The sequence below is a fragment of the Medicago truncatula genome, chromosome 2 (assembly GCF_003473485.1).
Source record: "Medicago truncatula cultivar Jemalong A17 chromosome 2, MtrunA17r5.0-ANR, whole genome shotgun sequence".
Lineage (NCBI taxonomy): Eukaryota > Viridiplantae > Streptophyta > Magnoliopsida > Fabales > Fabaceae > Medicago > Medicago truncatula.
The window spans coordinates 49,262,052-49,286,530 of record NC_053043.1 but is presented as its reverse complement, the minus strand read 5'-3'; the positions used below and the strand labels follow the sequence as shown (position 1 = coordinate 49,286,530).

General features: G+C 34.2%; 5 protein-coding genes, 1 long non-coding RNA gene, 5 other non-coding genes and 1 pseudogene across 12 annotated transcripts; 3 read left to right on the top strand and 9 right to left on the bottom strand.

The window, feature by feature from the left end:
- Positions 1-629: 629 nt before the first annotated feature.
- LOC11432944 (cell division cycle 20.1, cofactor of APC complex-like) lies at positions 630-1,828 on the top strand (annotated as a pseudogene).
- Positions 1,829-2,902: 1,074 nt separating this feature from the next.
- Positions 2,903-8,888, bottom strand: LOC11433438 (probable LRR receptor-like serine/threonine-protein kinase At1g05700). Of its 2 annotated transcripts, XM_003597590.4 has the most exons (13): positions 8,673-8,888; positions 7,951-8,491; positions 7,141-7,616; positions 6,872-7,010; positions 6,683-6,754; positions 6,507-6,578; positions 5,721-5,801; positions 5,409-5,563; positions 4,702-4,937; positions 4,468-4,594; positions 4,116-4,178; positions 3,811-4,000; positions 2,903-3,514 (listed from the first exon to the last, which is right to left on the bottom strand). In XM_003597590.4, the coding sequence occupies exons 1-13, from the start codon at positions 8,752-8,754 to the stop codon at positions 3,097-3,099; spliced, it is 2,652 nt and encodes an 883-aa protein (XP_003597638.2). In that variant the 5' UTR covers positions 8,755-8,888; the 3' UTR covers positions 2,903-3,096. The 2 variants fall into 2 exon arrangements, with proteins under 2 accessions (XP_003597638.2, XP_024633099.1); XM_024777331.2 differs by lacking the exon at positions 8,673-8,888 and having other exon boundaries at positions 7,141-7,608; positions 7,951-8,112.
- A 976-nt stretch (positions 8,889-9,864) lies between these two features.
- Positions 9,865-10,509, top strand: LOC11433437 (uncharacterized). The gene is made up of 2 exons (XR_003009195.2): positions 9,865-10,008; positions 10,144-10,509. It is a non-coding gene; the product is annotated as an uncharacterized lncRNA (long non-coding RNA).
- Positions 10,510-14,213: 3,704 nt separating this feature from the next.
- Positions 14,214-15,017, bottom strand: LOC112419203 (uncharacterized). Its single transcript, XM_039830175.1, has 2 exons — positions 14,492-15,017; positions 14,214-14,386 (listed from the first exon to the last, which is right to left on the bottom strand). Exons 1-2 carry the CDS (start codon positions 14,801-14,803, stop codon positions 14,276-14,278), a joined length of 423 nt encoding a protein of 140 aa, XP_039686109.1. The 5' UTR covers positions 14,804-15,017; the 3' UTR covers positions 14,214-14,275.
- Positions 15,018-15,022: 5 nt separating this feature from the next.
- On the bottom strand, positions 15,023-16,572 carry LOC112419462 (protein FAR1-RELATED SEQUENCE 5-like). Its single transcript, XM_024777188.1, has 2 exons — positions 16,480-16,572; positions 15,023-16,396 (listed from the first exon to the last, which is right to left on the bottom strand). The coding sequence occupies exons 1-2, from the start codon at positions 16,570-16,572 to the stop codon at positions 15,023-15,025; spliced, it is 1,467 nt and encodes a 488-aa protein (XP_024632956.1).
- A 1,203-nt stretch (positions 16,573-17,775) lies between these two features.
- Positions 17,776-18,696, top strand: LOC11433436 (ESCRT-related protein CHMP1B). Its single transcript, XM_003597588.4, has one exon. It carries the CDS (start codon positions 17,870-17,872, stop codon positions 18,485-18,487), a length of 618 nt encoding a protein of 205 aa, XP_003597636.1. The 5' UTR covers positions 17,776-17,869; the 3' UTR covers positions 18,488-18,696.
- A 2,434-nt stretch (positions 18,697-21,130) lies between these two features.
- On the bottom strand, positions 21,131-24,425 carry LOC11433435 (60S ribosomal protein L28-2). Its single transcript, XM_003597587.4, has 4 exons — positions 24,277-24,425; positions 24,031-24,197; positions 23,290-23,453; positions 21,131-21,452 (listed from the first exon to the last, which is right to left on the bottom strand). Exons 2-4 carry the CDS (start codon positions 24,176-24,178, stop codon positions 21,324-21,326), a joined length of 441 nt encoding a protein of 146 aa, XP_003597635.1. The 5' UTR covers positions 24,179-24,197; positions 24,277-24,425; the 3' UTR covers positions 21,131-21,323.
- LOC112419602 (small nucleolar RNA R24) lies at positions 21,741-21,830 on the bottom strand. The gene has a single exon (XR_003009727.1). It is a non-coding gene; the product is annotated as a small nucleolar RNA R24 (small nucleolar RNA).
- On the bottom strand, positions 22,008-22,097 carry LOC112419601 (small nucleolar RNA R24). The gene has a single exon (XR_003009726.1). It is a non-coding gene; the product is annotated as a small nucleolar RNA R24 (small nucleolar RNA).
- Positions 22,304-22,393, bottom strand: LOC112419600 (small nucleolar RNA R24). The gene has a single exon (XR_003009725.1). It is a non-coding gene; the product is annotated as a small nucleolar RNA R24 (small nucleolar RNA).
- On the bottom strand, positions 22,610-22,697 carry LOC112419598 (small nucleolar RNA R24). Its single transcript, XR_003009723.1, has one exon. It is a non-coding gene; the product is annotated as a small nucleolar RNA R24 (small nucleolar RNA).
- Positions 22,863-22,953, bottom strand: LOC112419597 (small nucleolar RNA R24). The gene has a single exon (XR_003009722.1). It is a non-coding gene; the product is annotated as a small nucleolar RNA R24 (small nucleolar RNA).
- Positions 24,426-24,479: the final 54 nt, after the last annotated feature.

Here is a 24,479-nt window from a genome sequence, read left to right as displayed (position 1 = left end):
TGTTATGCAGTTAGTAGATGTATTGATTGCGTGTATTGTACTCCACCACCCCCAGGCTCTTGCTGCAGCAAGTGTTGTGCTTCTCCAATTCAAACTAAGACCATTGCTCAATCTCCATAGTAGGGAAATTATAACACCATATATAAAGTTCTTAATTATATCTTTTAGGATTTATCTTTTTTAGAATAAGATGAGTCTCTTATGTTTCTGATGTAATTTCATATATGTATAAGAATGATTATCATAATGTTATCAAAGTAATTGCCACTTATATCATCAAGGACTGAACAATAAGATAATTGGTTCTAAAAAGTTATAAACTGGTGAATGAGGTGTTAATGATTCAATTTGGGTCGGTTTTAATTAAGGTTGAAAGTAAGGAGAGCATTCAGAACCCATGATAGAGTTTGGTTGGTAATGTAGTCATCATCCAATCATTTTCCTTTTGGGTTTTAATTTGGGTCGGTTTTATTTTATTTTTTTTGCAAGTCTTAAATCAAAACATGATCAAACATAAAACGTGGTAAATTTGTAGGGACGAAAAGTAAAACAAATATTTTTAGAGACTTAAACAAAATGTTGTATATTTGAAGTACTACATACAAATTTTTTATTTTAATTTCAATTTTGCATGTTTTTTGATGTGTTTGTGAAAATGATTTTGCAGAGTTGTGAGATAACTTTGAATGCCACAGATATCTTGGAATGTTTCCCCTTGAATTTATTAGATTGGGGTAGAACTGGTGTCCTTTCCATAGCACTCAATGATATAGTTGTTCTTTGTAGTGATTCCGATGGTTTCTATGATTCTGTTGCTCTCCCTACAACGCTGGAAGATGGTCCTATCACAAGTGTTAGCTGGCAGCCAGATGGACACATTTTAGCCATTGGTTTGATGAATTCCATTGTCCAGCTCTGGGATACATCTACTATGACACGGGTAAACTGCTTGTGTTCTTTGTATTGTTTTTAAACTTGAAATTTTTCTCTATTCTCATGTTTGTGTGGTTTTATTTTGGTCACTGCTGCAGATTAGTACATGGAGTGTCGGACACAGGTTTGCAGTGAGTTCATTGGCTTGGAACAACAGTCATATTCTAACAACAGGAGCATTGGATGGTAAAATAGTGAACAACGATGTTAGAGTCAGAACTCACATAGTTTCAACTTACAGTGGACACACACACAAGTGTGCGGGCTCAAGTGGTCTCTCGATGGCCAACAATTGGCTAGTGGGGGAGGCGATAATATCGTCACATATGGGATAGGTCTGCTGCTTCTTCAAATTCACGGCCCACGCGTTGGCTTCACAAGTTTGAGGAACACACAGCTCCTATCAAGGCATTGGCTTGGTGTCCGTTTCAGCGTAATTTATTAGCTTCAGGTGGAGGTGAAGGTGATCAATGTATTAAGATGTGGAACACGCACACGGGTGCACAATTGAATTCTGTTGACACGGGATCAGAAGTAGGTGCTTTGCTCTGGAACGAAAATGAGCGTGAGCTGCTTAGCTCACACGGTTTCTCTCAGAACCAACTTACTCTTTGGAAGTATCCTTCCATGTTGAAGATGGCTGACCTTAACGGTCACACCTCAAAGGTGCTGCACATGGCACAGAGTCCAGATGGGTGTAAAGTGGCATCTGCAGCTAACGACGGGACTGTGAAAATTTGGAATATCTTTGGAAACCCTGCAGCAGCACCAAAGACAAACAATGAGCCCTTTGCTAATTTCAACCGTAGCAGTATCCGTTGAAGATGAAGTCTTGTGTCTGTAACTGGTGCCGAACCCTTAGTTTTGTATAAAATATATGCTTAATTTATGAGCACCGGCATGTAAAGATTGCAAACATTGTATTATACAAAAAAGTTGATAAGATATATTATTATTAGTTTCTGTTACAAATCTAAATTTGATGTTCTTACCTGTTGAAATATGGGGCCTAACTCTTCCTTACAAAACTGGCTTGAAAGGTGAGGAGTGCCTCCTCTTTATAAACTCTTCTCAAGAGTACTATCTATCCGATGTGGGACTAAATCCACCCCCTCAAAGCCAACACAATGAAGGTGTTGGAGGCTGCAATTAAGGCTAACCGAAGGTCGCAATTTAGGCGACTAGGGGCGGACCGCAATTAAGGCGGAATTTCCAACATTACCTATATTCCATTAATTTTATTTTTTTCGTTTGGTTATTAAGATAGAATGAAATCGATGACATTTTGTTTTGTTGTGAAGGAAATCTGCCTACACATTGGTTGGTTCTTATGATGGCATTCTGCCCACAAGGTGTTTCTAGAGTTGTCTTACTCATCAAGCTATGAACTAAGCTTATTTTTGTGGTTATAATCCATGATAGCATATAAACTAAGCTTAAACAACTGAAATGCAAAGACATCACCGCACACAAAGTCGAAGTATACTGGTAGAAGATCAGAACTACTGCTCAATAGAGTACAAGAATGCTTGGCTTGAACAACTAACTTGATGCCTAAACAATTCATCTCCGAGCCTTCCTTAAAATGTTATGTGTTTTAGTATTTAGAATTAAGTATCACTATCATGTTTTTATCAAAACAAGAATGCATCCTAATTTTAATTTGATGTTATTGGCGAATTGGTTTAGTCAAAAAGAGTGTTAGTCAACCGTTTTCTGTTAACAGTGAGCAGTTTGTTAGTTGGTTGTTAAGGCTTTAAGTAGTTGCTGATGCATAGCCTTCAAATCATTATTCCAGAAACCATTGTAATTATCTAGTGTTCATTGTGAGGATATTCTGTAACAAAGTTCATTGTGAGGATATTCTGTAACAAAGAGAGAGATTGTACTCACCAAAGAGATATTGATCATCGATAATTGTGGCTGTTGTGGATGTAGATTTGAGTACATTGCTCTAATTCGAACGCCATTTAGTGATAAATACAGATGTATAAGAATTTTAAATGTGGTTAAAAGTAGTTATATTTACAGGGCTCTATAGTTTTAAATTATATGTGACTTATATTTACAGCGCATATTAGATCACTTTTGAATATATAATAACGTACAAAAATTCTTTCCCCAATGCAACGCGCGTATCTCATTCTAGTTTTAATAAAATTACTACCTCGCTAGAGAGCTTTCGCCACTAATTCTATCAAAGGAGACAGAATATAATGTACCAGGAAAACTCTCATAAGTGTATCTAGAGTCAGACAGATAAGTGATCTTGTTTTCCAAACATTGTTTCAGTTCCATAACTACATTCCTCATGGTTGGTCTATTCATGGAAGATTGTGCTACACAAGCCATTGCAGTATCCAAAGCTTTAGTTGCATAGTTAATATCGAAGTCACCCTGTAATCTGGGATCAACAATATCTTTTACCTCTCTTTCCAGCAGCATGTCACTGACCAGTTGAACAATATGGATTTTGTCCTCGGTTTTGGTTATGGCTGGTTGTCCTGTAATTATCTCAAGCAAAACTACCCCAAAACTGAATACATCACTTTTTTCTCTCAACCTGCTTAATCTATTGTACCTGAAAAATACAAATTTGCAATTTAATCTATATATAAACCAAAAGTGAAAAGGTAACACCCTTAAGTGGGCTTTGGCTCTTTCCATTTGGGTTTGAGTTAAAATAGTAGTACTTCTATCCATTCTTAGAAGTTACATTTAACAATTTCACATGTATTGAGTGGGCTAATTTAGCTTCTTCAAAAAAAAAAAAAACAATTTCACATGTATTAAGTATTAAGATATCTTAATACATGTGAAACTTATATTGATTTTTTTTTTTCTTTCAAAAGAAACTTGTATTTCAAGATATCTTACTCCGGGTCGAGGTATCCTGGCGTGCCAGCAATAACTGTGGAGAGATGAGTTTCACCTTCATTAGGATAGATCTTGGACAATCCAAAATCAGCTAATTTACCTTGTAATTTTTCATTTAGTAAGATGTTTTTAGACTTAACATCTCTATGAACAATTGGTGGATTGCAACCATGATGCAGATACTCCAATCCTAAATTTGAAAGTTCAAATTAAGTTAAGTTAGTTGCCTAAAGTATTTCTCATTATGAGATATATTTTGATTGATCAAAATCATGAAACTAATGGCCAAAAGGATTCATACTCACCTTCTGCAACATCCACTGCAATTTGAAGTCTTTGATTCCAACTCAATATATTACCGTTTTTATCTGCATTCATGAAACAGTCTTAACCAAGCAATTCATAACCAGGAAAACAGACATATCTATCTTGGCATTTGATTTAGAATAACAAAGAAGTAATGTTTTCCTATTCATACTAGTAGAATAAATCTTTGACTTAATTTACCTCGTTTGACTATTTAGAAGTTTTATGCAGATGAGAGATATTTAAAAAAAATAGGAATTACTTGAATAAATATAACATAACTGTAACTAGAATTATAACATGTTAGAGAGAAATAAAATTAATGGACTGAGATGTGATCGTAAACAATACCTGATAAATGGTTGGCTAAGTCACCATTAGCCATATACTCATAGATGAGAGCCATGTTGGTGCCATCATCACAGTAACCTATAAGACTGGTCAAGTATTTATGATGAACTGTAGCAAAAAATTTGGCCTATGAATCACAAAGAAAAACCATATTTAGTTAACATTAAATTCATTAACTATCTATACACACACACATAGGCATGATAAAATTTGAATGTGAATTAATCATATAACCTCTGCTTGAAATTGCAGATATCCTTGAGCTGATGAGGAAGACAGCATTTTGACAGCTACCTCAGTATCATGGTCAATCCAGCCGTGGTAGACTGTTCCAGATGCTCCTTTCCCCAAAACCGTCTTAAAGTTTCTGGTAATTCTGTATACTTCTTCGTAGCGGAATTCTTGTTTTTTTGACTCGAGTTCCTGCTTTATTCTTGAATTAGCACCCAGCATGATCACCTTATTGGAAACTGGGAAGAAGCAAACCAGATTTTATTCGAACAGCGAGTGTCAGTCAACCAATCATAAATCGTGTTAAATATCATGCTTAGGACTGCTGATGTGTGTGTTATCTGTTTTTATTTTAGTAACTGCTGTACAGTTTTTATTAATTAATTGTGTTGTATTGTGGTAGTTATTGGAAGTTTTAGTATTGTCAAACTATGTAAAAGAGGTGTGTATGTTCAGTTTTGTTTTTTTCAGACCAATTATATGAATGAAAGCAGTTATTTCTCCTTTGTCTTGTTCATTTTCTGCAACTGTTTTCTTGTTCAATTAACAACAAATCGTCACATTCATTAGAAATTGTCACACTTAAGATAATATATATCTAGTTGAAAGTGTAAAAGATTTTTAAATTTACATTACATAGCAATTAAATCCTATATTTTTATACATGTTTGGCTCCCAACAAAGACAATAGAATAGAAAACAAAATGTACCTCTGTGTCTCGTATTGTAAATGTGAAAAGAAATCACTGCTACTGCTAGTATCAAGAAAGCTCCACCAATTGATGTTACCAATGGAACTACAACCTTATTCCCATTACTTTTATTGCATGAACCTGAGGAGCAAAGATCTGGATTTCCACCAAAACTTGCATTTACAGTAATAAAAAATCATGTTATTTATTTTATATTGTCTGATATTTTACATTTTTGTAATATAATTATGATATAAATCACTAGCTCATGACATGGAAAATGAAAGCAGAATAAATATTACTTGAATGTGAAACTTGAAATTGACATACTTGAATTGGAGTGTACTATTCTCTGAACGCACAAGGAGTTGTATTGGAATTGCTCCTGATAACTGATTTCCTTCAAGGTTTCTTCCATAAACAAATACAAGATTACCCTTAATACATGCTTGCATAAAAATATAAAAAATAAAAAAAAAAAAAACATACAATACGTCAAAATTCTATCCAGATGTTCAGGTCTATGAAGCGTGAACTCTAACAGACATGTTAACACTGCTAATTTCAAAAATATAGGACCCAAACTCCAACACACATGTGTGGCATCTAAATTGAGCAAGTTGTTTTATTACAAAAAAGCATTCTTGGACAAAATATGACAGTTTTTCATCTTCATTCATCCATCTACTATACTGAGAAGCTTAAAATGATGTGATCAAATTTAACGTCTTAAACCCCTTCATTGATGATCACAATTTTTGCACGTCTTTTAGTCTCATAGAAGTGTGTTTGAGAAGTGTCCAAAGAGTGTTGTAGGGGTGTCGAATCAAAGAAAAATATATTTTTTTTTGAGGAACTTGTCTGAATGTCAGTCAAGTTCCTTACGGGTGTCACACGCCAAGTGTGTTGGGCACACCTAATCAGAGGTGTCTGTGGCGTGCTACAGAGGTTCAGGTTTATACAATAAGGTGCACATTGGTATTCTTGCCGTGATATCTTTTTGAAACAACTTAAGCAATAAAATTAGTTTAAAACTTAAGTCCAACTTGTTGAACCTAGAACTTAGAAAGCTTTGCCACTCTATAGAATTTAACCATATGAAGATAGTTGACTTACAGAACTCTCAAGAAGCGCAGCTGAGATAGGAAATCTGGCACAGCACCAGTCAAATTGTTATTTGACAAATCCCTAAAATTGGAACAAAATGTTTTTACTCAACTTTAGAACCAGGCTTCATTTTTGTGACCAACCATATAGCTAACTATTCATATGTAATAGATTAAAGGACTTACAAATATTCTATGGACTTCAGATTGGATATGCCAGCAGCTATAGTTCCAATTAAACCGCTGGAAGTTAAGTTCCTAAAGCATGGTTATGAAATTTATTAATATGATTGAAGACTATAAAAAGTTAAAGTGAAAACTACTAAACTAAAGGATGATCAACATATGTATTTCATTTCATGCCGCATAACTTACAAGTATATGATCCTTGGTGAATCAGTACCAGCATAGCTGCAGTTTAAACCATTCCACAAGTATGAAACTGAAGTACAAGGATCTCCTTGCCAGTTTCTCTTGATCCCATAAGTTGACTTCACAGTTAGGATAGCATCAACTGTTAGGATAGCATCGACATGATAAGATTGTAAGAATAATGCATGTGAATAATGAAGTGCATGGTCTTGAATTAACTGTAAATAGAAATTTGAGAGTAAAATCAGTGTATCTAACTAAATAGTACATACCATCGGTTTGGTATGTTTCTGATTGTAAGAAGTCCTTTGACATATATATCTCGACCGCATTGAATAGCGGTGGAAGAGTTGATCTACTAGTCTTATTAAGCCAAAGTTTTAACTTAGTTTCACTTATAGCTGTTGAATAATACAGGTTTTGAAGATACAAAGGATTGACTTCACTACTTAGAAGCTTCCCATTTACAAAAATATTGAACTCTCTGATTTGATTTTCCTGGAGCTTCTGGATTTCAGCAAAGTACATGTACACATAATATCTGGAGGAATTATACTTGGGAAGGAAGGAAAATTCCATGTTGTCACTGGCATTTGCTGGAATTGCTGTTGTTCGCATCACATTGGAGGGTGGTACCGGCGTAAAGCTGAATGAAGGTGCTTGGTCTATGGTGAGTGAAGTGTCTATTTTTTTCCAATCAATTGAGTTATAAGGTGTCCATGTTCTGTCATAAACATCATCTGGATATCTTTGGAAAAGGAAAAAGTGTAAGTACTTGTGAAACAGTTTGGAGAGTTTATAGAAACAGTTTATTACATTTCCACAAGATGTTTTTAACTTTTACCATAAGATCTTTATAGCTTAAAAAAAACTAACATATAACTAATAAGATCTTTATTATAGCTTTTGTTATAGAAATAGATTATACATAGCACTTATATGATAAGCGTTTATTGCTTATTAAGCATTTTATCCAAGAAGGCCTTATAAAAAATAACTTTTTTTTTCCTTTTAGGAGTGGTTCCAATTCTAACTTCCATGGAATGACTTGTTATAGTTATACTATAAGTGAGATGGCTCACCTGATTTTTTTACCATCCTTTGAGCCTATATCAAACCTCCCCAAAAGCTCCAAAGAGTTATCAAGATAGGCATCATCACTGCTAAGAACTCTAAGCTCTAAAACTGAAATAAAAGGTGTACCCTTGCCAGTATTAAACAAACAAACATGAACATAATCTGAGGATGCAGCATAAATGATTTCCTTGCTAATTACACTAGATGAATTCTCAAACACCATTGATTCCCACCATTTGGCTCCAAGATAGATATCAAATTCAGGAAGAGAATCTTTTCCATCATAATTACCATACACAAAACTGGCCCTGACTAAATATTTGTTGCTACTTCCTTGTGAAACAAAAAGGGTGTAGCAGTTCCTGGTTCCTTCGGGGAAGCTTCTTACATTCCAAAACTGTCTTTCAAGGGATGCCTTGTGTTTAGATGATATGTTGTGGCTTACACCGGTATCTGTGAAGTTAACATCCCAAGTGTAATAGATGGAAGTAGTTTCATCTGTGTAGCTTGGTTCATCCACTAGTCCACAGTCAATACTAATGAAGCCTGCAAAAGAGGAAAACACGAGTTCTAAACTATGAAGGACTGAATCAAATACAGACACAGACACCGAACACAACATTAACTTGTGCGTGGCTCAGTGCTACTTAAGTTCTAAGGACATGAAGCAACCCTATATATGTAGTCTTATAGCAGAATAATATGTTGCAAGATGAGACTAACAAACCTGATTGGTTGTTCTGAGCATGAACAATGAAAGGAAGAGTCAAATAGAGTAGAAAAACTACAGGTAGCAAGTGTCTTGCCATAGGAGAACTCAAAAACTTGTAACACACTCAATCTGATACCAGATGTTAAAACTTTGCTGGTTTAGTTTGTAAGATAGTATAAGCATCTCCACCAGATTGATATTTTAGACATAACAACTAACAAGCCTTTTACAATATTTGACTTAGCCTAACCATTCAATTATGATATTATGTTTAATCTTAATAAGTCAAATTCTTCTGCGCATTTTAATTTCTTTAATCCTTTATTTTTTACTATTAGAAGCTTTCCATTTGAATTTTTTTAAATGTCTTTGTACTTTTCTTTGCCTCATTTTATTACTGGATGTGTATTGATTTGATAATTGTCAACGACAATTTTTTGCAGGAAATTTTTTAAATGTGGTGAATAAAAAAGATTACACATTCATTAAGAAGACTTGCAGCCTGCTGGGCACTTGGCAGAAATTTTGAACCTTCAAATATAAATATCCATATACTATAGTATAATGCAAAACTAATTACCACCATTGGACTTTTTATTAACTTGGAATTCAATCTTCAAATTCAAACCTTATGGCACCTAAAATACCATGGCTATCTATTTTTATATTCACTAGTTCCTATCACATCCATATTTCTCAATAGTTTCCTCTTGAACTGTAGCAAATGCAATCAATTCTCTGAAGTTTACTGAACAATAAAAATTTACTAATAACAAAAAAAAAAAAAAAATACTCTATGTTGATGTTTGTTATTATCATTATGTGTGTGCGCTTAAGCACTATACATTTGATCTTATGATCATGCAAGACTAACTCATACTATTCAACTATAGATCAGCCCGACAACTCAAAAGAAACCCGCTATCGAAGTAATTACCAAATTCTAAAAACGATATATAATACAAAACTACCGTGACACTGTTTATTAATTTAATTGGATTCACCCTTCAAATTCAAACCTTACGGCTTACGGCACTAAAAAAAAATATGCCTATCTATTCTTACATCCACTAGTTCTTAGTTGACTTGACAAACTAATATATATATATATATATATATATATATATATATATATATATATATATATATATAAACACAAACTAGATTCATGATCTAATCATTCCAATAACCAAAACCTTTCACATCCATATTTCTCAATAGTTCTCTCTCTCTCTCTCTCTTATATCAATGGCCACCAATTCTTTGAAGTTTACTTTGGTGACTATTTTCATCTTTGCTATGACTCTTTCTCCCACTTTACCATGTGATGCTGTACGTGTTTCATTAGCAGGTAATTAAAGATAAGATAAACGATTTGATTTAGAGAATTATTATATATAAATTGAAACTTTCAAATTGATCATAGTAAAGTCATATATTTTTCTATGATAATTAACAAACTCATGAAGTGTATTTTGATGTGCAGTTAGTAGGCCCGTATGTCCTGCTTGTGTGTGTTGCAGTCCACCACCCCTAGGCTCTTGCTGCAAGTGTTGTGCTTCTCCAATTCAAACTCAGACCATAGGTCAATCTCCATAGTAGGGAAAGCACATTCCTTATTATATAGCACCATATATATAGGTCTTAATTAAATCTACTATAATTTACTTTTTGTTGAATAAGAAGAGCCTTGTAAGTTCTGATGTAATTTCATCTATGTGTAAGAATAATTATCATAATCTTACTATAGAGCAATTGCCACTTATCATCAAGGGCTTAAGATGGTATAAGAGATTGGATCTTAAAAGTTATAAATTGTTGAATGAGGCGTTTGCAAATGCATTTGGATTGATTTTGAGGTTTAAAATAAGTTAATTCAAATATTAAAATATCATGTAATCGATTTTGATTGACCTCTTGATAAAATCTAAAATCATAAATAATAATAATAATAATAATAATAATGTTAAAATATGGTTTTAGTCTATGCAATTAGAATATTTTTGTTTTAGTCATTGCGAGATATTTTTGTATTTCCTGCATAATAACATATTCGTTAGAAAAAAGGCTTAATTACACTTTAGGTCCTACCATTTTGACAAACTCACGAAAATGGTCCTATCTTTTTTAAATCGAACTAAATCGTCCTTAAACTATATGTTTTTTTGCAGTTTTAGTCCTATCTCCCTATTTCCAACTCCAGAAACGCACAGAAATGACAGTTTTAATCCAACCATCTATGATCAACCATGAAATAAACAAGGAATAAATCATGTGGGTACAATGAATCTACTTTATTCAGCACACTAACCTAATTTCTGAGACATGTTACATACCTGAAACATGTCTTAGAAATTAGGGTTTTTCTTGGTTTGTGTGCTGAACAAAGTAGATTCCTTGTACCCACATGATTTATTCCTTGTTTATTTCATGGTTGAACATAGGTGGTTAGACTAAAACTGTCATTTATGTGCGTTTCTGGAGTTGAAAATAGGGAGATAGGACTAAAACTGCAAAAAAATGTATAGTTTAGGGACGATTTTGTTCGATTTAAAAGAGGTATGACCAATTTCGTGAGTTGATCAAAATGCAAGGACCAAAAATGTAATTAATCCTAGAAAAAAAGTAAAATAGTAATAAAAATCATTAGTCACATATTCTATCCTAGATCTCATAAAATAAAGCTGAAAACTCCCCTGCCCCAGGTCTGCCCCTCCTCGATGACTTCCGAACTAGAACCTGCATTTTAGAGCCAACAAGTGGTGGTTTTCAACAAAATCCATTCTATATTGTTCTCTTTTCACCAGACTCATTCATTCTATGAGAAAAGAGAATGGATGACATGATAATATAATTCTATAAGTAAGTTGCGGCGATAATGAGATTAATTTTATTCTTATATATATATGAGGAATTAAGGTAGACATTGATTATTGGGCTAAAACTTTGTTTGGTCCATTAAAAGGGACAAGTTACTGAAAATATTAACTAACACTTAAAAAAAATTCTCTAAAACAGGTGATAATTGCTTTTCTCACATATTCAATTGCTCTCCCACGCTAATAAAAGACCATTATCCTTCTAATAGAAGTTAATTGCCACCAGAGATATAATCGTATTTTTCTTGTGTGGAAGAGCAATTTGGTAAGTAAGAAAAACAATTTTCAAAACATAATCATCACCCATCCAAATGAGGGGTTCCACTTGTGTAACATTGGGTATTTTAAGTTATATAACATTGTCCAATCAGGGTGTGCCACGTGGCACACCCTTTAAAAAAAAAAAAATCAATTAAAGGAGAATAAGAGAGAACACGTGACTGAGAGAAGAGTGAAAAATCAAAAACACATTCCTCTTCTCTTCTCCTCTTCTCTTCTCCAGTACGACGAACCCACCACCCACCCACCCACCATCAACTTTTCTCCCCCACCGCCGACGCTTCCCTCCGCCTCCGCCGCCGCCGTCCTCTCCACCAACGGCCACCGTTCCTCTTCACTTTCTCTTCTGCAACACTCTTTTTCAAATTTGATGAATTTGATTTGGAATTATTGATGAATTTGATTTGGAATTAATTTTGAGATTCATTAAGGGATTCATTGAGGGTTGTTATTGTAAAGATCAGTAGACTAATAACAACAAATATCCTTTCAATTGTCTCTTGAGAGGTGGGTTGATTTGTGATTTTTTGAATTGTGACAAAAATAGTGAAAAGAGGGTTAATTAAGTATATAAGATTTGAGGTTAAATAAGCCGTATAATACAATTGATAATACATTAAAGTACTTAGTAATAAATTATGAAAAGCTTTTTTATAGAACACATTTGAAATTCATCATCTTCACCGGTTATCAAAATTAAAAATAGCAGTTTGTGATATAATGACAAAAAAATGTTTTGTTGGAAGAACTTTGTCTGAGAATGATCCTGACTTTAGACACCTTAACTACAAATTTTTTATGGAAATTGGATACATAATGTTCATTTAAAGTTTATGCCACCGGTAATTTTTTTCTTTTTTATGCCACCGGTAAGATATTAACACTTGCTAGAAGCACTTGATAATTTCTTGAGGTTACATAAAATCCAAATCCAACGTTTTATCATCTTTACCTATATTATGTTTGTCTAATATAAGAATAGTTACTAATTATCATATGAAAATACATCAGAATTCAATGACACATCAACACTTCACAATTCTTTATGTCCAATTTTCATTCCCTATTCATTGTAACAAAACCATGTGTCTAATACATACAGTAATTACAAACTAATTTGTCCTGATACCCTTTATATCAAGAGCAAAATATAGAGATATAAAGAGATCCATAGAAGTGAAATCTGTGAAGAAAAAAAAAAGGAAATAAGTTTAGAAAGACAAACATAAGGAAACAATAGTAGTAATTAATATGTCATAAGGATTAAAAATGAAAGAGAGAGATGAGGAAAAAAGTATGGAAGAAAAATAAAATAGGTATTGCTCTCTAATGTATCTAACATAGCCAAAAGATCTACAAAAGTATCTCGTTATAGTTTTAATTCTATTCTATAAGTTACATTATGATGAATGCTAAAAATGAATAAAACTAAACCTTTTCTATATCAAAAGAGACCAATACATCCAGCTAAAACAGACAATAAAAATCTGTAAAATAAACCAAACACTTGAAGACCAAAGCAAAGAGAAGAAAACAAAACCAATATGTTGCAGCTGGAACACAATGATACTAATCAGAACCTAGGGGTGGAAGAAATGCCACAACGTAGCTGCAGCACCACAACAGTCCACAGGCGGAAAACCAGCTTTGAACTACGTAGAGAATTACCTCAAACTTGATCTGAGATATACAGAAAATTACCTTGAACCAGCATTGAAGTATGCATAGAACACCCAAAAAAAACACCAGATTCAGTAAAAGCTCAAACTCCTATGGGCAGACAGTCAAGTTCAACAGGCTACAATCCAGTAGAGTTAACACACAATCCAAAAACAAAAGAATCAAGATTTGTTACACACTCTAAAATTATGCTAGCAAAATAGAAACGAACAAATGACAGAGGCTGCTATAACACAATTAAGATTTGTTACACACTCTAAAATTATGCTAGCATAAATAGAAACGAACAAATGACAGAGGCTGCTATAACACAATTAAGCTAGCAAAATATTGTATATTCCATTCAAAATACAAAGTCAATGTATGGCAGAAGCTGCTATAAAAGTGCTGCTATAATTCAGCAGGAAAAAAATGGGACAAACCCCAAAAAATACCCAACATGGGGAACTAAAGTTGCTGCTATAACAACTTAGCAGAGGTGTGGCTGCACAATCCTAAGACAGCACACTAACAGGATCCAAAATAACATTACTAAGTGGTTTTAACAGCAAAAACACAGTTCCCATGCTCCAAAAAACCGCGCCTGAACAGCAAAAAACTACATGCAAACCGGAACCCCCCCAGGTATCAAACCAGAAAACTTAATAACAACAAAAATGCAGCAACGCCAGTGCCCCCTATGCATTCATTCCATTCAAATAGGTTGGCCCCCCTATTTCCTACATTAATAACAACTTAAAAATTAGCATCACGATACTTGTTGAATGTATGAATAGTTCATTATGAATTTGTTTTTGAAATTACCATTAGCATGGCTGTGTAATTGACTTGAGACTCATGTGCTTGTGGGGGCTCATAAGTTGTAGGCGCAGAACAAGATACTCCATCAACCTAAAATGATTATGTCAAATTATTAAGCTAAGATACATGTAAAATTATGGCAGTCACCAAAACAAGTAAAACTAAAACAAGTACTTTAAATAACAACTCATATACCTGTGAACTTTTTTCTTTAGGTGGAGCGCGCCTAGATGTAGCGCGACTATGCTGTTTTTCCAGACAACTTTTGTGTCGCTTAATTCGCTTTGAACCGGGTCGTACCCTGAACCCCTTTGCTTGCATAAAATCCAAACTCACAACTTCTGGACGAGCACCATTATCACCGTTATTGTCCATAGCTTGTGTCCGAAGTTCAATTATTTTCTTGAACATGTCATCTACACCATTATCAAGAAACTTGAGCCATTCTTCCTTGGGTGATGCTTCAGTTGCCGCTTTAATGAACTTAGAGACAACTTGTCTGAACATTCGATTTCTAGACAAGTTAGGATCTCCTTCAACCTCCTTTCCCCTAAAATCTTGCACAACGCCATAACGGGCTTCTCTTGTCCACCTTTTTAAAATATAGTTGTCAGGAATTACCTTAACATCATTCAATTCAAACACTTTTAAAGCATGTGAACAAAGTATGCCAAAAGTATCAAATTTCCTACAACTACAAGTGATGGAATTTGAAACACGGTTAAATTAAACTCTCCAAGATCCTTCATGTTTTGCCTTTGTGATGACATATTCACAAAGAGAGTCAGATTCATGTCTAATTGGTACAGATAAAGTTAAGAATAACTTAAACTCATCTTGAAACAATTCAAATACAGTGTGTGTGTATGTTTTTCCCATTTGAATTAGTATTGGTGCAGTTTCATATGCTAACCTTGCAAGCTTATGGGAGGATTCATACACACAACTCAATTCTTTTGCTCTCTTCTCCTCAACAACTATTTCAAAATGGTTGAAGAATTCTAGGATATTCACATTCGGTTTCATACAAGACTTGAAGTGAGCATTCAAACTTTCACTAACTTGTGTACTTCGCATACCAAGTGTTAACACTCCCTTCATATAACATGAAGCCCATTTTTTTTTAAGCTCATAAGTTGAAATGATCCAAGATTTGTCATGAATATTAAATTTGTGGATCATGTCAAACCAAAGTTTCTCAAAATTTGCTTCAATGTCAATATCATACATGCATTTTTTGATATCACTAAGCAAAGAAGATCCTCCCTTCATCATGTTCCCAAGATGTTTAACTCCATTTTGTAACAAATGCCATGTGCATAAACCATGATGAGTCTCGGGCATCACATCTGCAACTGCCCTTGCCATTGCTTGATCTTGGTCAGTGAAGATCGTCTTTGGTTTTTTGTTGTTGTGTGCCTGTAAGAATGTATCAAACAACCATCTAAATGACTCACTTGTCTCATCATACATTAGTGCCGCCCCAAATATGACTGAACCTCTATAATGGTTGAAACCAGAAAAAAAAGCAAGTGGTCTATTGGCATAGTTGGTACAGTATGTGGTGTCCAAAGAAACAACATCGCCAAAATACCCATAATCCAAAATCATCTGTGCATCACACCAAAACACATTTGTAATATGTTCTTCTACATCCATCTGATATGCATGAAAGAAGGATGGATTCTCCAACAATTGTCGTTGAAAATATTTTGAAAGACATCCAATCTCACCATATGCCATACTTCTTTTTCTTCTTGCAGTGATGTAGTTTCTTACATCCACCTCTGTAAATCCAACATTAGCTCTGTGCCCTGCTTGTGTGCTCAAAAGTTGAAATGTTGACTTCTGCCTTAATCCAGAGTCATTAGCCAAATCAATCTCATATGCTTGCACCTCAGTTATCTTTCTATGTGACCGAAGCATGTGTTTTGTCTCAGAATTTTGTAGATCATGGTTATGTTCTTCTTCAAAGTCATTGATGACCAACTTTCCATTCTTACGAGAAAGTGTAATTCTTACAGGGCAATTTGTTCTAACATCGGCTCTCGTATATTTTCCTTCATATGCGTATCTTTTCTCCTTCCTTTTTAGCCCTTCCTTACAACAAACCAATCGACATGACGATACGCTACCATCTTCTTTTTTGTTTGCGAAACGTACTCTAACTCCGAAGCCCACACGGAAACTATAAGCAAGCAAAACTTATTAGCCTCTTCCATAGAATCAAATCCCATTCCAATCTTTGGTTTCCAATCAACATCTGAAGATGTCATATTTGATCAAACTATCCAAAGAACCTAAAAAGTAAATAAAGAACATAAGGCATAAAAAACAATTCATACAAAACATTAAGAAAGAAAACATTGAAACAGAATGAATGATAAGAACAAAAAAATTCAAGGATCAATCAATCCCCTTTGCCTTTTTTCAAAACAACAACAACATGAGTCAAGCTTTTTTAAAAAAAGAAACAGAGTTTAGTAAACATTGCAATGGGTTATATACATCCTTAAATAAAACCCTAAATTTCCTAAAATCAAATCCTAATAAATTGAAACTAGTTCAAAAACAATTGTTTTATCTCTTGATCAACCGTTGTTATTCTCTATTTTCATAGAAATTTTGATTTTTATTATGGGTTAATCTCATTTCTATGAACATTTCAATCATTCTAAAGAAAAAGATAAAAGAAAAAGAAAACCTTATGATGCCACAGTCATGGCAGGTTGACGGCGGTGGCGGTGATCGACGGTGGACGGTAAACTGATGATGATGATGATGATGATGGTGGCGGTGAATTATTTTTTTTTAAAGGGTGTGCCACGTGGCACACCCTGATTGGACAATGTTATATAACTTAAAATCCACTATGTTACACAAGTGGAGCCCCCAAATGAGGTTAAATATTATTTTGGGTCAAAATAAATTGGTCCCTTTAAGACATACAACTTTCTTTATTGTTAATCCATATAAAAAATTTCTTCAAACAATAACCTCTCAAATATTTTCCATAAAAAAAATTGATCCTTATTATTAAAATAAGTTAAAGATGACATCGTACAGAATGACTACAAACGAAATATAGAGCAAAATGTTATTTTAACTTAAGATTTTAATCTCTATAAATATATCATCTTTCATTTTTAATTCATCTATATAATATCACATATATATATATATATAAAGGTCACATTTACTTCCTTCGTTTTTGAAAATGAGTATTGTTTAAGATTTTTCCCCTCACTTTTTGACAATTCTAGTATATCTATCGATTAAGAACAAATATATCTAGAAGTTTTTTTTTCTTCCGAAAAAGATGAAATTTCATTAAATTAAATAACCATCCTTCAAAAAAAAAAATTAAATTAAATAACCAAGTACAAATAATAGTTGATCGAAAAAGGCCAATAAGTGAGAAAGTAGGAAATTACGACGAAACCCCCAAATTCCTATAAAATTTACCAACGCTATTCAAAATTCTCATTCTTCTCTCTTTTAGTAGCTATTTCTATCTTTATCTCTGAAACAAAAAATTTCCCAAATCTCAAAACCCTAATTCGAAAATCAACCATGGGAAACACAGAGAAGCTTCTGAATCAGATCATGGAATTGAAATTCACCTCAAAATCTCTTCAACGCCAAGCAAGAAAATGCGAAAAAGAAGAGAAATCCGAAAAACTGAAGGTGAAAAAAGCAATCGAAAAAGGTAACATGGACGGTGCACGAATCTACGCTGAAAACGCGATCCGAAAACGTACGGAGCAGATGAACTACCTCCGATTGTCCTCCCGATTGGACGCCGTAAGTGCTCGTCTCGATACACAGGCGAAGATGTCTACGATCAGCAAATCGATGGGGAATATTGTGAAATCGTTGGAATCGTCCTTGGCAACGGGGAATTTGCAGAAGATGTCGGAGACGATGGATCAATTCGAGAAGCAGTTTGTGAATATGGAGGTTCAAGCTGAGTTTATGGAAAGTGCTATGGCGGGATCGACTTCCCTTTCAACTCCGGAAGGGGAGGTTAATAGTTTGATGCAACAGGTGGCGGATGATTATGGTTTGGAAGTTTCTGTCAATCTTCCGGTGGCGGCTGCTCATGCTGTTCCGGTTAAGGAGAAGGATGCTGAGAAGGTTGATGAGGATGATTTGTCAAGGCGTCTTGCTGAGCTTAAAGCTAGAGGTTAATGTAATGCTGTTCTTGCTTGAAGAATGAAGAAGAATCCACTCTTTGTTATTATATACTATTGGTATTATGTTATAATTTCGTACTTTTGAAGAGTGGTTTTGTGTATAATTAACTGAATTTCGCTGGTTCCGTTTAACATTTAAGATATAATGTTATGTTTGTGTGTAGACTTTGGTTATATGTTTATATTTGATTGCTTCTTTTGTTCCTTATGGTTTGTGATTGTTGTTGCTTTGGTTGTCGTAATGGATTGTTGAGTAGAATAGAGTGTTTGTAGTTGTCCTTTGGTATAGCTTGGGATATAAGTAGTAACTTTTATTGAAGTTGGGTATGTAGCTATGAAATGCGAATGTGTATATTTGGTAGGTTATGCAGTTGTGAAACTTATGCTAGTGACAAGCTTGATGCCGTGATTTTAATTGAAAACAAACCTTAATTTAAGTGAATTTAATTAGAAGTGGATGAATTTCACCTGAGAGCCTGTTCCCGAATAATTTGCTGCTAAGATGGTGAGGATTCTCAGAAATTGGGGCCTAAATGATGCAGCTCTAGTGCTAATTGATCCACTTTAGGCTAGGGGCATCCGCATGCACTTCTGTTATTACAATTTACAATGGTTGGTAATTTGAATTTCAGTTAAGAGGATTGACAGTGAATTGTGAGACGTGAGGTATATCTGTTGTCATTGTTGTTAATATCATTCCATGAGCACTTTAGCAGTGCTCAGGGAGCTCTTTGGCATGATTTTCCCAACAACAAAAGTTAATGTGATTTGATGTCTGAAATAGCTTTTAAACTTCAATGATGATAAACACAGAAGTTGAATCCCGTTGATTTACGAAGATACTTGGTTTGAGTTTAAAATCCATGAAAATGCTTAGATATCCAATAGTTTAGGAAGTTATGACTACTGATAGGCTTCACTGTCCCTTCAATTGTTGAGCTTATGTGAAAACATGTACATAGAGCTAGGCTAAGGGTCCAGAGTTGGTTTTATAACTGGAAGGACTTACAGTTATATAACTGAAACTTACAGTTATATAACTGAAAACATCCATATAAAGCTTCACTATGCCACACCTCCAATGTAGATATATAAGGCTGTATCAATGGCATGTATAAGATCCCCTAGATTACCACATGAGTGGCGTTTACAGTTCTGATCTAGTAAATAGTATCTTCCTTTTGAATTTCGTAGTGTGTAGCAATTCCTTTTGCTTTGAGAAAAACTTCTCTTGGAACATTATTTGCGGAGTTTGAGAAATGAACTTTATGGTTATCTTTTTTCTTGTGTCCACTGTCAAATAATTCTACCTAAAGTAAATTTATGAGTTGTCATTAGTATACACAACCTCTTGAGGTAGTACTAATGGGGCCTAGAGTTATTGAAACAAATCTGGTATCAGGCAATTTGTTGCTAACTTGGCAGCAAGGAAATATTTGCCAGATACATCATCTAGTTTTCTTCTTACTGGTTTGTTATGCATAAGAGTTTATGTGGTCACAATTAAGGACTTTCCAGTAAATTCTTAAACTGCTTACTGTTTTCTATAATAAGATAGAATACAATACACGCATATATATATTTTGCGGTAAGAGAAGATATATCTATTGTATCTCCTTTGTTACAGTATAATGCTTGCTTTATGTGGGTGTTTGGGTTCGAACCAAGGTTTTCACCCTTCTCCCTATGCCTGTGGTCAGTCATCAGGAAGAAGAAAAAAAAAAGATAAGTCTAACGCATTGAATGAAGAGAAGTCACTATGCTGATGTATACCATGTTGGTTACAGTTTGCATAGATAAGTAAGCATAAATTACTCGTTGATAAATCTCTGGAAGATTACATGTTGGTCAATAATGCGATATATCTAGTGTATAGTTGCCGTGGACATCCTTTAATTCGTTTCGGTAGTGGTGACTATATGCTGTAGCCACAATTATACTAGTAGCTATTGGAAATAAAAAAAATACCAAGCCTTCCCCCTTCCTGTACACGCAAAGTTAGCAACACTTAACACGTTCTCTATTTGAAGGAAACTCACGTAAATCTTCTCTCCGCTTTCGAGGCTTATTCCAAAAATCATGAGACCCAATCTAATATGTGGAATATGAGTGGATTGCAGTTATTAACCCTTCGATTTTTTAATATTTACAAAGATGAGATAAGAATTGGACAACCATTGAACCATTCAAGACAGAAGATCAAGAAACATGTCCCAAGTCATATTCTATACCCTATAAATCTGAAATTTGCTTAACAAAACATCCCACTTGTTTTTATTGTCCTGAATGGTTGATCTTCAATGTTCAAAATTGACAGTTGCAAAAAGGGGGAAACTTGGGGGGCTGGAATGTGGTTTTTTTTAATAGGGGCTAAAATCGCAACTAGTGCAAAGTTAGGGGGCCAAAAGTTGGCATGTTTAAGCCATTAAACAACGCATCTGGACCAGAAAAGCATCTGATTCCCCATCAAACCTTTCAAATTGGCCTGTTCAACATTGATTACATGGAGCATCTGTGAAGTTGAGTGTCAACTAGTTAAGTTTTCTATGTTAATCTAGTTGGGAATTAGGTCCAATTAATTAAAGGAGAGGAAACTATAGTCTTTGCCATTTGGAAAATTTAAATTTAGATAGCCAAATGAAAAACAAAACACCAGACCCAGTTTAAAGTATAATAAAGATGGCATTCCAGTCTTGTATTGAAAACGCAATAAATAATTTACCAAACTGAACTCCAGTATTCTAGAATATGGTTCTAGAATACATAAACTACAAAAAGGGGGAAAACATGATTCATGAAAATGTAGCATGCAATCTAATTCTCTTCTCAATTCACTTCTTTCCTGCATGCCTGTTTCTCTTCTTAGCGCCAGACTTTGCAACTCTGAGGCTCCTATTAACAGCACTCAACCTTGCAAGAGCCGCCTTCTTAAGATCAGGTCTGTAGTAGTTGTCTGCCACCTGTGGGACATCACACAACCAATAAATCAAATTAGCTCATAGATCAAGACAATGAAGCTTTTTTATGAAATCCAATAATTCATTAGAAGTACAAAAAGTTGTAGCCTAGACAACTAAGCTTAAACAAGATGCAAATTGAGATAACAAATTTGAACAGATATTAGATTAAAACCAATTATTCTAAAACAATTTGTTGGGCAGCATTTGGGAGAGTCGTTTGCTGCAAAATAAAGGAGCTTCTCTAAATAACAATAAATTAAAAGATCAACGAAGAACATTTGAATGATCAAATCTCAGAAGCCAAGCGTAACAAGTAAATTTCATTGAAGCAACCCACCTAGGGAACCTTCTTACATGTTAAGAGCTCATCACCGATGGGAAACATTCAATCATATTAGCAGTGGTGGTTTAAAATGAATTTCGCTATATACAGAAAAAATGCAAAATAGCATATGAGGAAAATAGTTTACTAAGACAGATCTGCTCCGCTCGGACTAATAACATAAATTATGAAGAGATCAAAAGGGCAAGTTCACAAAATACTTATTTATGATTAAAGCTCAGAAGCCAAGCGTAACAAGTAAATTTCATTGAAGAAACCCACATAGGGATTCTTCTTATATGTTAACGGCTCATCCTTGCTGGGGAAAACCTAGTCTATAGAGGTTCAAAATAATTTTATTTTACACAGATAAATCGCATGGCAGCAATTAGGAAAACTAGATCACCAGATAAAAGAGAGACCAGGTTCACACAATAAACAAGAGATAAAAAGGTTAGATTCATTAAGAAAACTATTTTCAATTATAAGAGGTCAGTAGGCTATATTCACAAAACAAGTTCTGAATGATCAAGCTCAGAAGCCAAGCGTAACAAGTAAATTTCATTGAAGAAACCCACATAGGGATTCATCTTATATGTTAGAGGCTCATCACTGCTGGGGAACACCAAATCTTGCTGGCAGAGGTGCAAAATGTTTCTAATTTACACAGATAAATCACATGGCAATTCGGAAAATCAGATCACCAGAAAAAAGGGATGCCAGGTTCACACAATAAACAAAATGACTAAGATAAAAAGGTTAGATTCGTTACGAAAAATATTTTGAATTATCAGATGTCAAAAGGCTATATTCACAAAACAACTTCTGAATGATCAAAGCTCAGAAGCCAAGCGTAACAAGTAAATTTCATTGAAGAAACCCGCAGGGATTCTTCTTACGTGTTAATAGCTCATCACCGCTGGGGAACACTCGTTGCACAGGTTTAAAATGATTTCAATTAAACAAACAGATAATTTGATTGGAAGCGGGGAAAAATAGTTTAAGTGACAAAAGAGGGGCAGGCTATTAACAGTGCAGGCAAAGAAGATATCAAAAGGTGATATTTATAAAATAGCTATTAAACAATCAAAGCTCAGAAGCCAAGCGTAACAAATCAATTTCACTGAATAAACCCAACAAATGGATCCTTCTTACATGTTAGAGGCTCATCACAGCTAGGAAAAATTTGAAGAAATAAAGATGGGTTCAAATGGTTTCAATTTAAAGCTTTTATGTAAATAAACCATGCGTTTCCAACAGTCTTATTTTTGAACTAAGCCGCTCAGCAGTATTTCCATTACAATGCACTGAAACCAAAATAATTTAGCACCAACCAATTCACAACAATTTTCAACTATTCAAGATTTGACTAGATATTTAGCGCCTAGAATGAGAGCGATATGAATACAACTACTAAATCAATATTGTGAAACATGAAAACAACCAACTTAGCTGAATTTTCCAACCACTAATTCCACACAAAGAACATTTACTAATTGTTTCTATAAAAATTACCTGATTTTGCACGGCTTTAGCCATCCTCCTGAACTCTTTCTTCATCACAGATTTGTGAAGCAAAGCTGCAGGCTTGTTTTGCTTCCTTGGCTTGGTGGTTGCCAACAACACAGACTGATCTTTACCAGCAGACTGAATAGTTACAGTTTTCTTGTTGGCCAAACCTATTATACCATAATGAAAACATAAACTAAGCTTCACTCACCAAAAAAATAATTAAAATTGCAACTATGAAACCATCACACACATGGCATTAGCATTATTGAAATCTAAATCTCAACACCAACTTCACTAATTTCAACAAGTATGTCAGTTGATTAAAACTTAGGCTTTTTAGAGTTTATCTACTTGCATAAGCATTTGTTATACTGTTTGGAAGAACTTATTAACACAGTTTATGGCTTGTTCATGAGCATTTTTCAGCTTACTTGAATAAGCTCTTCGTGATGACTTATCAAAACAGCTTATAGATTATACAAAAACAGCTTGACTTTATTTTAGCTTATCATATAGAAATCACTTAATCATAAGCAGTTATATGATATAACCCATTATACTTTAAGATGCAAAATAAGCTGTTTATCCAAAGAGAACCCTTTAACAACAAAAACAACATTCAAAGAACAAAAAAAAAATTCATTTTTATTACTACCCATTAATCATAACAATATTAAATTTACAAAATGGATTTATAATAGTTGAATCAAATCAAATAAAGGTATGATTTTGATACTAACTTACCAGAGTATTTGTAGGAGTTAAGGTTGTAAAGATTATTGGGTTCTCTGCTGAATTGAACACTCTGAGTGTTATTTCCAAACTCTTTAACCAAAAAAGAGTTGTTCCTCTTCACGACCTCCCAAACAAGTGGTCCAGGTACTGTTGCCATCTTCTTCTTCTTCTTCAACCTATAATACAGATCTACATTAATACCAAGTCGAAAAATTGAAGAGAACCCTAAAAAGCACAATAACAAAACGAAAATACCTTGGATTTGTTGTAGAGGAGAGTGAGATTTGAGAAGAAGAGGTTTTCTTGTGTTAAGATTTATAGCAAAATGGAATTGGAAACCCTAATTTGGTTTGGATTTGGACTTCTTGGTTTGGGCTTCAAACACATATAGCCCACTAAGGTGACCCGACATGTAAGATTCAGAATTTTTTTTAAATTTTTTATCTTTTTTTTGGTTA